The sequence below is a fragment of the Catharus ustulatus genome, chromosome 5, assembly GCF_009819885.2.
Source record: "Catharus ustulatus isolate bCatUst1 chromosome 5, bCatUst1.pri.v2, whole genome shotgun sequence".
Classification (NCBI taxonomy): domain Eukaryota; kingdom Metazoa; phylum Chordata; class Aves; order Passeriformes; family Turdidae; genus Catharus; species Catharus ustulatus.
Window position 1 is genome coordinate 30,518,979 of NC_046225.1, and position 14,027 is coordinate 30,533,005.

At 36.4% G+C, this 14,027-nt stretch overlaps 1 protein-coding gene across 1 annotated transcript; it reads left to right on the top strand.

Annotated features, from left to right (window-relative positions):
• The first annotated feature begins 77 nt into the window (after window positions 1–77).
• Window positions 78–13,507, top strand: RBM46 (RNA binding motif protein 46). Its single transcript, XM_033060616.1, has 6 exons — window positions 78–202; window positions 2,368–2,529; window positions 5,635–6,102; window positions 7,295–8,077; window positions 11,922–11,981; window positions 13,334–13,507. Exons 1-6 carry the CDS (start codon window positions 172–174, stop codon window positions 13,357–13,359), a joined length of 1,530 nt encoding a protein of 509 aa, XP_032916507.1. The 5' UTR covers window positions 78–171; the 3' UTR covers window positions 13,360–13,507.
• The last annotated feature ends 520 nt before the right edge of the window (window positions 13,508–14,027 follow it).

Here is a 14,027-nt window from a genome sequence, read left to right on the forward strand (position 1 = left end):
GGCGCTGCTGTCAATTGTGTCCGTCCCCACCCTCCGCGCCCGCTGAGTGGCCGGGCGGGTGGAGAGCGAGGGAAAGCTGTGGCCGCGGGGTCAGGCTCATGAAGCGCTGACAGTGCCGGCAGCTGGGCAGCACTCTGTGGCGTTCAGCTTCCGACGGGACAGCAGGGAGTCATGCCGTGGCCTCGTCTGCCTGGGGACAGTGGTGGGTTCGGGTCTTTGCCGTGCCGTGGGGAAAGGCGGAGGCAGCACCATGAGGGATGAAGCGTTGTGGAGAAAGGGGCCTTGATATGCCAGTCGGCGGGACTAGCGCAGGGAGATTCCGGGGCTGCTGAGTTTATTCTCTTCCTTTACTGTGCTACATGCAGTCGTGCCTCCTCGCGTCCGTGGCGTTTGTCTCCGGGGCGTGCTCAAGGTTGGCTTGCTTTCTGCATGGGCCTCTTGTGGCTCCTCAGGGCCGCTTCGCCCTCTTTGCGCTCTGGTCCCAGTCTGGTGCCCGCTTACTGCCTTGCAGATAACGACGTTCTGGTCCGGGTGTTTGAACTCACCGAGACAAAGGGAAAATCAATTTGCATCTCCCTCGCTCCAGCTTCATTGTCATCTCCATACCTTGTTAGGCCTGAAGCTGCCGAAAGATTTCCTAATTACGGAATCATTGTGCAGATTGTGTAAAACACACTAAGTGTAATTCACTTGCTCAAAAGACAAGGGACACCATTTCCAGCAGGTGGGAGCCATGCCGTTTCTGCTTGTGCCTGTCGTGGATTTTTTCTGGGGGGCTCTGCCATGCTGCTTTTTTGGAATCTCCTTTTGATAAAGCCAGGAGTTTTGTTTAAAAACTGGCTTTTTTAGTGTCTTGTGACAGATATAATTTAAACTTCTTGAGAGTGGTTGCTTGCATGGATTCCTGCCCTAAAATAAATACTAGCTTGATGAAAAGACACAAAAAAATATCCTCACCAAAGGTCTTTTTTTTCCTAGGGTGGGAAAGATCGCTGTTAACACTATCCTAATTAAAGGATTTGTGGAGGCTGTTAGAATGTCATGTGAAGGCTGTTGTGAAAAAAGTGCACTTAGAAATAAAAGCACATTCAGAATTACAAAGCTGAGGCAGGAGTGGAGGGAGTAAGCTGCAGTCCCACCTCAGGATAGTTGCATAACATCCATAAATATAGTAGGGGAACAGACACTTAATCACTCCATAAATTTTGTCTATAATATATCTTAAAACTTTGGTTTTGTTCAGCAAATAATAGTGGGTTGTCAGGAGACTTTTGTGTGAACTTTAAGTTGTTTTCATATGTTTTTCTAATAAAGAGTAAACTGCTGATGTCTCAGGACATTGTCTTTTGAAGCCTGAGCCTGAAAATGAAGAAAGTTGAAAGTGTAAGGGGCAGTGGTGATGATTTTTTGGGCAGCATTTCTCGAGAAGTGGCATAGCACTTGGAAATGGCATTTGGACAAAGGATTGACGTATTGAAAAGGATTGCTTGCTTAAGCAAACCTTAGGACAGAAAATCTTGGGAAAAGAATAAATAAATTGGAGAAGGAAAAAAGAGGCAATGAAACATCTGACTTGAATTTTTTTTAGTGGCTTTTCTAGTAAAATTGATAATGTGATTGTTTTCTATCACCTGGGTGACAGAAACCTAAAGCTGTTTGGTGAGCATGCCAGAGAAGTAGGAGATAAGGCAGCAGTAACCATATTGATAAGATTTAAAGTTTAGTTTTTGAAACTGTGAAAATGGATAAAGCCATTAAATCCCAGAGGTGGGATTATTTCAAACCCTTTGTTTTGCCAGACAGTTCTGCCTAATTTCGTTTTATATTGGTATTAATTAAATTATTTATGTTCATGAGTTCTTTGAGTTCTTTGTAGTAACTGGGCATGGATTTAAGGTGTTCCTCCCATATTTTAGTACTAAAATGCTATTTTGGAGTAATTTTTATACTTATAAAATGTAATAATAACAAATTGGAACTTGTCAACTGGAGTAACTTACTGGTCCTTCACACAACTGTGATGACATAGTTTATGAAGGAATTCATTCTTCTACTTGAAGGGGCAGCATTCTTAAAAATAGTTTTACTACTTATGTTTTGATAGTTGTGATAGCATTTAGGAGAGTTTGAATATAGATTATGTAGTTGCTGGGTAAAGTTCCAGAATATCCCAGCTACTGAACAATCATTTGAAAGCAAGTACAGAAGTGATAGTGATTGGATGTAAGATTGAAGCTTTGTACTTGACAAAGTTGCAGTAAATAGGCAAGTATAGCCTCAATGGTTTTTCTCTATTTTGGTAGCTTCTGTATTCACATAACAACTTTGAATTTGCTGAATTGGAATATTCGTGATATTCTGTTGAAGCTGTTGCAGATATGCGTGAGGAGAATAAAGCTGCAGCAAATGGATGTGGCAAAATCCGAAGTGGCGCTCAAAATGGGGCCGCTTTACTTGCCCTAATGGAGAAGACTGGATACAGCATGGTTCAGCAAAACGGGCAAAGAAAATTTGGTGGTCCTCCACCAGGTAAGCATTTCTTTTGAGATTTGAGATTGAAAACTGGTGTAGGCTCATGTTATGTATCTTGACAGTGACCAGTAGTAGAAGCTTAAGGGAACAGTGTAAGAAATACAGCACGGATGAGGAGGGTCCTGATGTGTTTTACAGTTTCCAGCAATTTAAGATTGATTGAGCTAGGCTGTTGAACATTTGCCTTTGGTGGACTTAAAAAGTCACAGCTTTAAAACCAGCTAAAATTGACAGGTAGCAGAACCAATGTGGAGCTCATAAATCCAAGTGTGTTCCATGAGAACACACTTCAAAACATTTAGGGACACAAAAGGGAAAAATAAGTTGGTGATAGAGGCATAACCTACTTACTGTCTTCTCTTATCCCTTATCACTTGCATTGGTCAAAGCTTTTTAAAAGTTTTTTTACGAACTTTTGTTGTCTGAGAGAGCATCAGTGAAGGTTAACTCATTTTGTTTTCAGAGTTGATGGTAAATTATATCTTTTATTTTGAATAACTTTTCCAGTGTTGTTGACATCAGCAGTGTGCAAGAATTTTACTAAGCCCAGTTGTATGACATGGAACACAGTAACACTTCTTTTTGAAAAGGATTATGTGCTTATACAAGCAGAAAGAAGGAAAAATCTTTGTGCTGCTCTTTCAGTTCATTCTTATCTGTAATCCCATGTCTTTAGAAGTTATGCTCATAAGCATGAGCCTTATTTACTCATTCCTATTTGTAGTTTAATTTAGAGCTGCATCAAAATAATTTCTCTGGAAGTTTTTCTGTCTTTAAATTTTGTCTGTCCTTTTACTAAGCCTATGTAAAATAGCAAAAGGAAGCCCTGTGAAACTATCTTGAAAATGGCTCTGGAAAAGGAACTGCAGGGCATTGCTACCTTCAGCCTGTTCTTAAGTTATTATACGTATTTTGCGTAATAATTTCTTTTAATTAGACCATTAGACAGTATTAAGAGAGTTTGTTTAGCAACGCTAGCATTATTATTATTTTCTGAAACTAGATGGGTTTGACAAGGTATCTCTTCTATTAATTTGTTCATTGACATTAGGTATATATCTTTCCTTCAAATCTTCATGTATTTTCATAGGACATTGAAAATACTTTTTTTTTTTTTAGGTTAGAAATTACTCTGAGTTACTATAAATGGCTCTAGGCCAGGTGAGACTTAGATGTTTGAGGTGGCTTGTAGAAAGTTACAGTATCTTTATAAATTAAGGGTTTCACTATGAATTTTGCTTGTTTACGATGTGATTTCTATAAGCTTGTGTTGCTGTTTGCTCTGCAGAGTATGTGTCCCTCATTGTCAAATGTGACACAGACCAGTGTTCCTTAGGTCAGGAGTCAGAGGCTAATTCCACTTGGCAGTAATGTGCTGTACTACTGAGTTAGTATGCAGCTGTAAAATTAGGAAGAGGGATTTTTGTGTGCTAAATGGCTTTTACTTACTGATAATCACTGTTCAGTCAGTTACTGGGCTGAGAAGGATGGTAAATGTTTGTCTAGTTGATAAATAAAGCTTTTCAATTTATTTCATGATTTCTGCACAATTTTTTCTTAACTGAGCTGTGCAGTTGCCTTTGTCTTTGGGGCTTCTAAATGATGTGCAGTTGGTTTATTGTGTTTATGTGGGAAAGGACTGGCATGATGTGAGTGATGGCAGTACTATCCTGCAAATGGTGTTAGGCTGCTATGTCCAGTCAGACCTCAGCTGAGGTGGTGAGAGATGTTTATAAAGGTGAAAATGATAAAAATGGGGAATGCTGCGCAGAACAGAGCCAAGCATTTTCCTAGCTAAGTCATGGCAGTGTGACTCCAATGCATGTCAATTCTGATACCTTTGTAGCTTCCCTGTGTGCTGTGTAGTTCTTTCTGCACAGTTAGTGTACAGTTTATAGATGAAAAATTATTCTGTAAGATGGCAAAAATCTCTTAATTCTGTTAATTTTTTTCACAAGTAAATTACAGGCTGTCTGACAATACATTAAGGAAAAAGTGTTCATTACAAAGTCATCTAAGTACAATTTATTCTGAACTTCAAACCAAAGTACCCTAATTATCTTTTTGTCTTAACTTGTCAAGAGTAATTATTTTTTCACCTTGCCTCGTTATGCTTTGTCATTTCATACTAGTATTTACTAAATTTTGTGTTAGTTTTTTCTACTGCCTTGCTTTTTCCCCTGTAGAAAACCTTTCTTGCCAAGAACTTTAGAAAAAGCTTAGTTATGATTTGAGTGTCTGCCTTTGAACCTTCTACGTGAGTTGTTTGTCTAATTTAAAAAAAGAAACAAGGCCAAACAAACTTTTTAAAAAATACATTTTTATTATTTTGGGAAAATGGAGTGCCATATTTGAAAACCATGACTCCACAATATTAAATGCATAAATACAACTTTACATTATTTGTTGAACATACCTTTCAGTATATATGGGAGAGAAATAAAAGAATGTTTCAATGTCCTTAAGGCATAAGGAAAGAAGCATAGATATTCTGTAGTTTTCAGATATCAACCCAAGACTGACTTGTTCTATGGATTTTTAAATTTGTTTTTACTTCTTTTTTCCTATCATCCACTACTGCCTGTGAAAGCTGTGGTCTATTTTTAGAATAAAGTGTTCCATCTTTTTGGCTGTTGCAGAAAGTTTGGCTCTGTATCCTACTTTCCGTAGGGAGTCCTATTTTATTGGATGAATGAAGGTGGAAACAAAATATTTGGACTTTTTGAATGATGTCAATGGAGAAAAAAAAAGTGCAGCACTGGGGACCCTTACCAAAATTGATGAAAATATGGGCAAGAAACGTAGAAAAACATTTTGTAACTTTAAAGTGTTGTAGTAGAAAATAAAACTGAAGTTCTTACTTAGGTATCTTTATTTTTAATTAAGTTTTATTAATAACTGAAATAAAATTCTAATTGAAAGAAATGCAAACTGTGGGTTTCTGGCATTTTTAAAATTTAAACATAAAAGAAATAAGAGGTAATAGAAGAGAATGTACTAGTTTTCAGTTGAGACCTAAAAGTGAATAACTTCCACATTTGAACTGGGTGTGGGGGATGTGTGTATTTGTACTAAGATTGCTGCTGGACAATTTATTTTAAGGTTGGGAAGGTCCTCCACCGCCTCGTGGATGTGAAGTTTTTGTGGGTAAGATTCCTCGTGATATGTATGAAGATGAGCTAGTTCCTGTTTTCGAGAGAGCTGGGAAGATCTATGAGCTCAGACTGATGATGGAATTCAGTGGTGAGAACCGAGGCTATGCTTTTGTGATGTACACTACTAAAGAGGAAGCCCAGTTGGCCATCAAGATTCTTAATAATTATGAAATTCGGCCAGGAAAGTTTATTGGTGTCTGTGTAAGCTTGGACAACTGCAGACTGTTTATTGGAGCAATTCCTAAAGATAAGAAGAAAGAAGAAATACTGAATGAAATGAAAAAAGTTACAGAAGGAGTGGTGGATGTCATTGTTTATCCAAATGCCACTGACAAAACTAAAAATCGTGGCTTTGCCTTTGTAGAATATGAATCTCACAGAGCAGCTGCAATGGCTAGAAGACGACTAATCCCAGGTAAAATTGTTTGCAATTGAATTATGTTTTTATGAAGAGTATTTATTTCCATAATGTGGGGGGATGAGATGGTGGATCATCCCTGTTTTCCATTCATTAAGGTGTTTTGAGAGTTAAGAAACTGCAGTATTGCCTTTTGGCTAAGATGATTTTGGTTTTTATGTTTTGTTGTTGTGGTTTTTTAAACTTATTTTTTAAGAAGCTGTAATTTAAATAGTTCTGAAAATTTAATCAGTTATATGTAAACTAGCTATTTATGCCAATATGTATTTGCATGGGCACACATTCAGTTTTCATTTTCATGCACAAGGGTTTGCACTCAAATTCTCTTAAAAGTGATCTTAGAAAGGATAATGCATTGAATGTGCCCCGTGTTTTCTGTGGGTTGTCATGAGTGATGTTATTTTCACCGCTATGAAATATGTGAATGTTTCATATTTAAAAATATCACAAAGTAGATCTTAAATATTTTACTAGAAAATAATTTTGAAAGAAAAAGAAAAGAAACTAAATATGCAAAATGCAAATATATGGATATCATTATAATACTTATAACAATATTAATATATTACATATTACATTGTTATATATTCAATAATGTTTATCATATAGTCAACATATAATTGGTATATTTTTTTGTATATGTGTGTGTATGCATATGCAAAGTGGTGGGTGAAATACCTCCAGATCACTGAATGTTAAATGAACCAGTATGATATGCAAAATGATGAGTTTGCATGAGTAACAAAGCAGGTTTGGTTTTGGATTTTTTCTTTTCATTTGGGTTCTGGTATCTGTTGCAAGATAGAGTAAGGGTTGTGGTAGAGATACACATTCAGATTTCTACTTTTTGGTGTTGCGCATGCTTTTTAAAGTGGTAATATTATTGAAGAGGCTGTATTTAGTAGCTAGTTAAATACATGGCTTTTGGCCTCCTCTTGTGTGGGTGTATATGTATGTCGCAAAGTCTTTTGTTTTGACAGCATTTGGTGCTTAACAAACCCAAAGGTAACAGAACACTTGCCATTTTTGCAGTCTCATTTAACAGTTTCAAGTAACTTAAGTAGATGCAGGCAGCAAAACAGAGTTTCTTGTAGTATGCATCATGTTTGCTTTTTGTAGAGGTAGGTGATAAGAATGATTCTGCTTTCCTTTGCATGTTTCTTACTTATGTAATGCTTCTTTGCTGTAGGAACGTTCCAGCCCTGGGGTCATACTATTCAAGTAGACTGGGCAGATCCTGAGAAAGTAGTTGATGAAGAAACTATGCAGAGAGTTAAAGTATTATATGTGAGAAATTTAATGATATCTACTACAGAGGACAAAATTAAAGCTGAATTCAACAAGTTCAAGCCAGGAGTAGTTGAACGTGTAAAGAAGTTGAGGGACTATGCTTTTGTTCATTTTTTCCACCGTGAAGATGCAGTTGCTGCTATGTCTATAATGAACGGAAAGTGCATTGATGGAGCCAGTATTGAGGTAACACTGGCGAAGCCAGTTAGCAAAGAAAGTTCTTGGAAGCAACATTTTAATGGTCAGATAAGTCCCAGTTCTGAAAATCTCTTAGGGTATCCTAATAAAGAAGATGGTGCTCAAAAATCCTTGGGGAAACCAGCAAGTCTTCCAGTTCGTCTTAATGGTCAGCACAGTCCAGGGCCCCCTGAAGCTGAAAGAAGTACATACCCCATTTTTCCAGGAATAAAGCTTACTCCTATTAGCATGTATTCTTTAAAGCTGAGTCACTTCAGTTCTGCAGTAATGCACCTGGATTATTTTTGCCATAAAAATAGCTGGGCACCACCAGAATACTGCTTGTATTCAACCACAAGTCAGGATGGGAAAATACTTCTGGTGTACAAGGTGCTTATTTCTAGTATTGCAGATGATTCCCAGAGTTACTTCATGCCAGAAAAACTCTGTACAACAGTAGAAGATGCAAAGGAATTGGCAGCACAGTTCACGCTTTTACATCTAGGTAAGCATAAACATTTTTGATTATATATGAAGAACTGAAGCTGGAGAAGTTACTTTTAAATTGTTCTTGGTAGACATATCTTGGTGCACGTGTGTATCTTATATAAAGTATAGACTTGGTTCTTGTATCAGTTGAGTCTGGACCATCAGATGAGAACTCTGAGAAAACACTGTAAATATCCAAACAGTCCAACGCCAGGGTCATTTTGGTTAAAGTTATCTATTGGAATGATGCATAAGGAAGAATTAGGTGACATGTAAATAATTTAGGTTTAAGGTCATCTGTGAGATGATTACAGTGCTGAAAATTCTTTTGAAAATCTATATTCTAGCATCTTCATTTATATATGTTGCATTTTTTAAAATCAGAATGCAACTACTAGAAGAGGAGAGTTTTTATGTTACAAAATTGGGAGGTGGTTGGGATTTTGGTTGGGTTTTTCCTTCACCTGTTCTAATTTTGGTGAATTGGTAAAGTGATTGCAGTACACTGTTAAAATACTGTTGCCATTCTTCTCTTCCTAATACTGCTACTTAGCACATGTTCTGGAAGTCTCTTGAGATGTATGTAGACTGTGGAAATTTCTCCTTTGGATGAGTTCGTAGCTGACTTATTTCAGGCTTGACAATGATGCCTTTTTTTTTGAAATGTAAAATGTAATCTAAAATGTAATCAAGCTTTTTCTTGCTTGCATTCTTTCTCTCCTTGGGTTTGGATTTGACATGGGCAAAAGGTCTTAGAAAAAGAAGAATCTCTGAAGCACATAGCCTTATACATTGTCTCCAGCAACCGTGTGCTTGGTTTACATTAGTGGGCCACCTCCAGATGGGGATGCTTTCAGATGGCCAAAGTGATTTTGAATAATAAATGGCTAAATGTCTGTGTCGGGTTTTGTTCACACAGCATTTGACTAGTTGAGTGTCTGTTTCCATATTTTCCTAGCTAGAAAAATTAGGGCCACGCATTTATAACCCATGTAATCCTGAACACAAAAGATAAAAAGGATACTAAAGTCAAAATAGTGGGGTGAGGCTCTCCTTAAAAGAAGAATAAAGACAGTTGCAGGTTTTGTGCTTTACCATATGTACCTGCCCAGTTTGCTTATTTTGTTACCTGAAGTTATTTTCTCTCCTGTACTTCTCTGGGAAAGAATCAAGGGAACAATTAAAGTTAGATTGAGTGATTATTTACAGCTATAGGCAAATCCTGATTGCAGACTATTTTAAAAAAATAAAGTACGCATTGAGATTTTTATCTCCTCAGTTAAAATTACAAGTGCTTTAGGGAAAAGGTTTTAAAGTGAGTTTAAATTAATAGTATTCAAAAGCTTTTTAGCACTTGATTGGGCCATACAATCACAGTTAATGGGAATTGCTATTTAGCAGAATTCTCAAATGCCAGGTTTGTTTTTTGACAGCTGTCTACCTAATGGCCTACTACTAGTAATACTGTCTTGTTATCTTTGAATAATGGTTTTTTTGTTCTTTTGGTGGCCTCTGCATTCTGGTTTGTGAGGATTTGGGCCTGCAAAGAGAATACAGAGCTCTGATTTGAAGCAAACATACAAGGATTACTTTTGAAAGATACACATCTTTCATATTGATTAAAAATCCCTTTTTTATGTTGGCATTGTTGTGGTGCTGAAACATCCCAAGGAGTCTAAAAGTACAATTTCTTTCCCCTATATAATCTAAAAAAGTTGTTTCTGTTCCAATTTAATATATATTCTGTGTTGAAAGTAATATCTTCAGGTAAAGAAGAGTTGCTAAATATGACAGAATCCTTCGTTCCCATGGAAGTGTTGCATGGTTTGACATGTTGAATGATGCTGATGCTGCTGATGGATGTATGGGTTGTGTTTTTTCTTTAGGTTTTGGGGGTTTTGTCTTTTTGGGGTTTTTTGATAGCTAGCAGTGATTTGAGAAAAGTCAGGGTGTTTCTTGGAAGCAACTCACTATAAATATGAGTGTACAAGATGACATAGGGACTAATTCTGGTAAGTAACCTCTCTTACAGGAACCTAATTTTTTGGCCACTTAATTTTTGCTGATGTGTGCAGGTTGGGTTTTGCTGTTTTTTTTTTTTTTTTTTCTTTTTAAAGCATGTAACTAGTCTAAGGTAAGTTAATGAGAAAGGGGTGCTTGATTGATAATCTCAAGTCATTCTGGCTTCTTTTACTTTTTTTTTTTGTGGTATGTATTTCTGTATTTATTTTCACACTTTACAGAATACTTGGTTTTTATGCAAGTTCATCCGGTATTGGTACACAGCAGTCCTGAGCAGACTGCAGTACAACAACTAGCCACTTGGTGTCACCTGAATACTTTGAAAATTATGGTTCTTAGGAAACATAGAAAATTATGATGTCAAGGAAAGATTAATAAGCTATATTTTAATGTTACTAGATAAATCACCAACAGATCAAGGGAGTGAAAACACTCAGGCTTGGCTAAAGTGTGAAAATCACATATCTGGGTGTCCATTTGTGAGAAAGGGAGCAGAGCTACATGTTGAAATCTCAGAAGATGAATATTGTCATGGGGAGGAGTGGAGGGATAGGGAACAGAATAGTGAAACACCTGAATGTCCTGTAAAAGACTTAGTACCTCTGCCATTATTTTGAATCACATTTCTGCACAAATAAGTCTGTGCCTTTAGGAGTTACATAACACCTTAATGTTAGTTGCAAAATGGTGCTTGGCTGTTAAATGTCGCATCCAGTTGGAAGAACATGTAAGTCTTCCTAGTCTTGCCTGTGCTGGAGGCTGGCTAACTGTGAGGGAGGTCCAGTTCAGAGACTGTATAGTAGTGTAATTAGCACACACTTGATATTCCACCTGTGGTCCAGAAGCAGTCATAGTGCAGAGTCAATACTGAAATAGCAGGTGTTATCATTCAGATCCTTTGCATCAGTAATGTAGGTTTTGTAGCTTAGAGAATCAAACTGGCTCATCCACATGTCTTCAAAGTACAGGTGGAGGAAAACATGAAATTGCATAGATATGCTCTGAATTATTGGAGAACTCCCATCTCCCTTTCTTTGATAAGAGTAAACATCTGGAGCCTGGAAAAGCAGAGCCTTCTTTTGAAAATTATTGGTTGGTTGGTTGGGAGAAGTTTCAGTAAAGATTGCTGTTTCAGGGATCTGCCAGGTTTTAAATGGGTGTTCCACTATAGGGTGTTCTTTGCACTTTCACACATGTTATTTCACATTACATCTCCCTGAGGCACAATTTATGAAATTATTTTTCTAGGTAGAAGAGAATGTTTTAAAGTATTTATAAGATAAATATACTGGTAATCTTCAAGAAAAAGCCTTTTAATAACTAACTATAGCAGATAAATAATGGTTTCCTTCCAATTCTCCACATGTAAGTTTTATAGTAAATGGTACTTAAATAGGTGGAGCAGGCTTTTTATCTTACTACTATGGATTCACTTGTTTAAATGCCTTAAATACTGCATGCAGTAGCAATTTACAAGTCACAGATAAAACTTCTACAAGCTAGCTCAAGAGTCTGTATTTAGCATCTGTGTCTCAGAGCAAATGTATCTGCAGTTTGCTCTTCTAGATTTTGGACATCAAACCTAAAGGTCAAGTGAGATGGTTTTCATGTTTTGTTGTAGGAATTTTCTTTACTTAAACATTGCCTTGGTTTGCTTTATCCAAGTTAATGACATTACTCTTGGAACAATCAACAGCCACAAGTTGTAAGATGTTTGAAAAATAATACAGAAGTTCCTGGCTTTGTTTAGAAAATGCAGATACTAAGTGATAATTTTTAACAGTTATGAAGTCTGAAATATTTATCAGATGACTTACACATAATGGTTTTTCTTACAGCCCCTGAGCAAGCATATATAACACTGCTGTCCCTGAATGCAGCATGGTGGGATAGTAAAGGTGAGTAAGCCTCTCAGGATTGTTCATTGCAGCTTTATGCCCTCTCAAAGACATTGTCTTGGCTGCACTGTTTGCATTGTTCGTTAGAGAAGTTGTACTTTCTTCACAGACACAGCTCTGAGAAGGTTTGTAGAGAATCTCTGTTGCTTTTTTCCATACCTCTACTGCCCTATACATGCTGATGGATTACACAGTCTGATGTTCTTGTTGGTTGTGCAGCACAAAGGAGGATTATGGTTTTGACTCCTAAGTTGACTCTGAGTCATTTTTCAGTAATTTCTTAAATATTTGCCTTTCCAGTTTGGGTTTAAATTTATGTACAGGAGTGGAAGCTCTTTCTACTCTGGAAAACTTGGACTATTTTTTGGCTAGTCAGTTTCATGTAAAAGAGACTATTGCCTTCTCTGACTTTTTTTTGAATAGGCTATTCTGGATGAATTTAAGTGTGTATATCTGTCACTTCTGAGGCATCCCTTGCATCCTTTTTTTTTTTTTTTTAATGGCTTGAGAATTATTTTTGGAAGCTTACAAGGCAGTTTGAAAATGGCGTTAAATGCACGCTGTGTGTTAACTTTACTGCTGGAAGCTTCTAATCTCAGGCACAGAGAATATTTCCCAAAGATTCAATTATTTTTTGGCTGCTGCTAACAAATACGAATTTGTAAATCTTGGCCTATGGAAGAGAACTTGGAAAAAAGTAAGACAGATACAAAAATGTTGGACTATATTTATCTGTGAAATAAAATGTCTGCTTTCTGTAGAGTTTTTTTCTACTCCACTGATGATCGCAATGAAGTTGGGTTTTGTCTATGCAGTGTACATCAGGCAGAACTTGGTCCTTAGTTGAGTGTGGACTGATCTAAAGTGTTAAATATGCAACATGAATAATTGCTGCAAGGATATGTATAATGTATGTAGCTAATACAGCTCAGAAAAAATGATCTAATATGCACTTGAGGGTTGTCTGCATTAATATTTTGTATTCAGTGAAGGTGAAACAAAGGGTTATTATTATGAAGTTCAGTTAAAAGTGTGTGTGTGTGTATCTATCTGATGAGAAAATTCATTCAGTACTGAAGAGTGGGGTCTCTTAAAACTATAAAGCTCTTAGGAAAAAAAACCCTTTTGAGAAGTTGACTAAACTTAATTATTTAAAATTATTTTAAAAATTTTCTTAATTATTTTGAGTTAGTGCTGCAGAAGAAAGGGAAGAATTGCAACATTGGCATAAGACTGTGAATGCTTTTGTTACACCATTATCTTAAGTTCTTAATAGTTAAGTCCATCTTGAAATGGATAATGCAGTATGTTTGCTGAGATTAAAATCTCCTTCCTCCCCTTTCTTTCCACAGCCAACTGTACACCTTACTTGGTTTGAATATCCCTGAAGAGGAGTTTGGAATTTATTGCTTTGGATCTTGTAATGAAAAGATAAAGAACAGCCCACTGATACATAATTACTGGAAATTCACATTCCATGTTTATTGATGAATAATTTTTCAATGCGTGTGTATTAAGTATTTCAATTTAAGGATTAGTGAAATTGAATGTTAAATTGTTTTGGTTAGTTTGATTAAATTTGTGTTTTAAAATATAATTTGTTTAAAAGATTTTTATTACCTGTAATAGTCTGTACAACAGTAATTTATATTTAGTGTTGAAACAATTTGCCACAATTCCTATTCTTTTATTTTCACACATAATTTTTTCAACTTCTATTATATGTAATAAATCTTAAATGTTAAAAAATCCCACAAAACAACACCATTCTGGCAACCTTGCCTTTTCATATATAAACATGCATAATATGAAACTTAAATACCATCCTTAAGTTTGCTTTCATTAACTTGATGCAAAATTTTATAGGAAGAACGCATCCCGTAAAATCTTTGCTTATGATATAGCAGTACATCAATAGAAAACTTGTATTTTGAAGGACTTTACATGAATGTGCCATCAGGCTACATTGCTGTAGTCATAACACTGAGGCTCAATACCTTAGTTAATTCCTGGAGACAGAAACAGGCAAAAAAAATCTGAACAGAT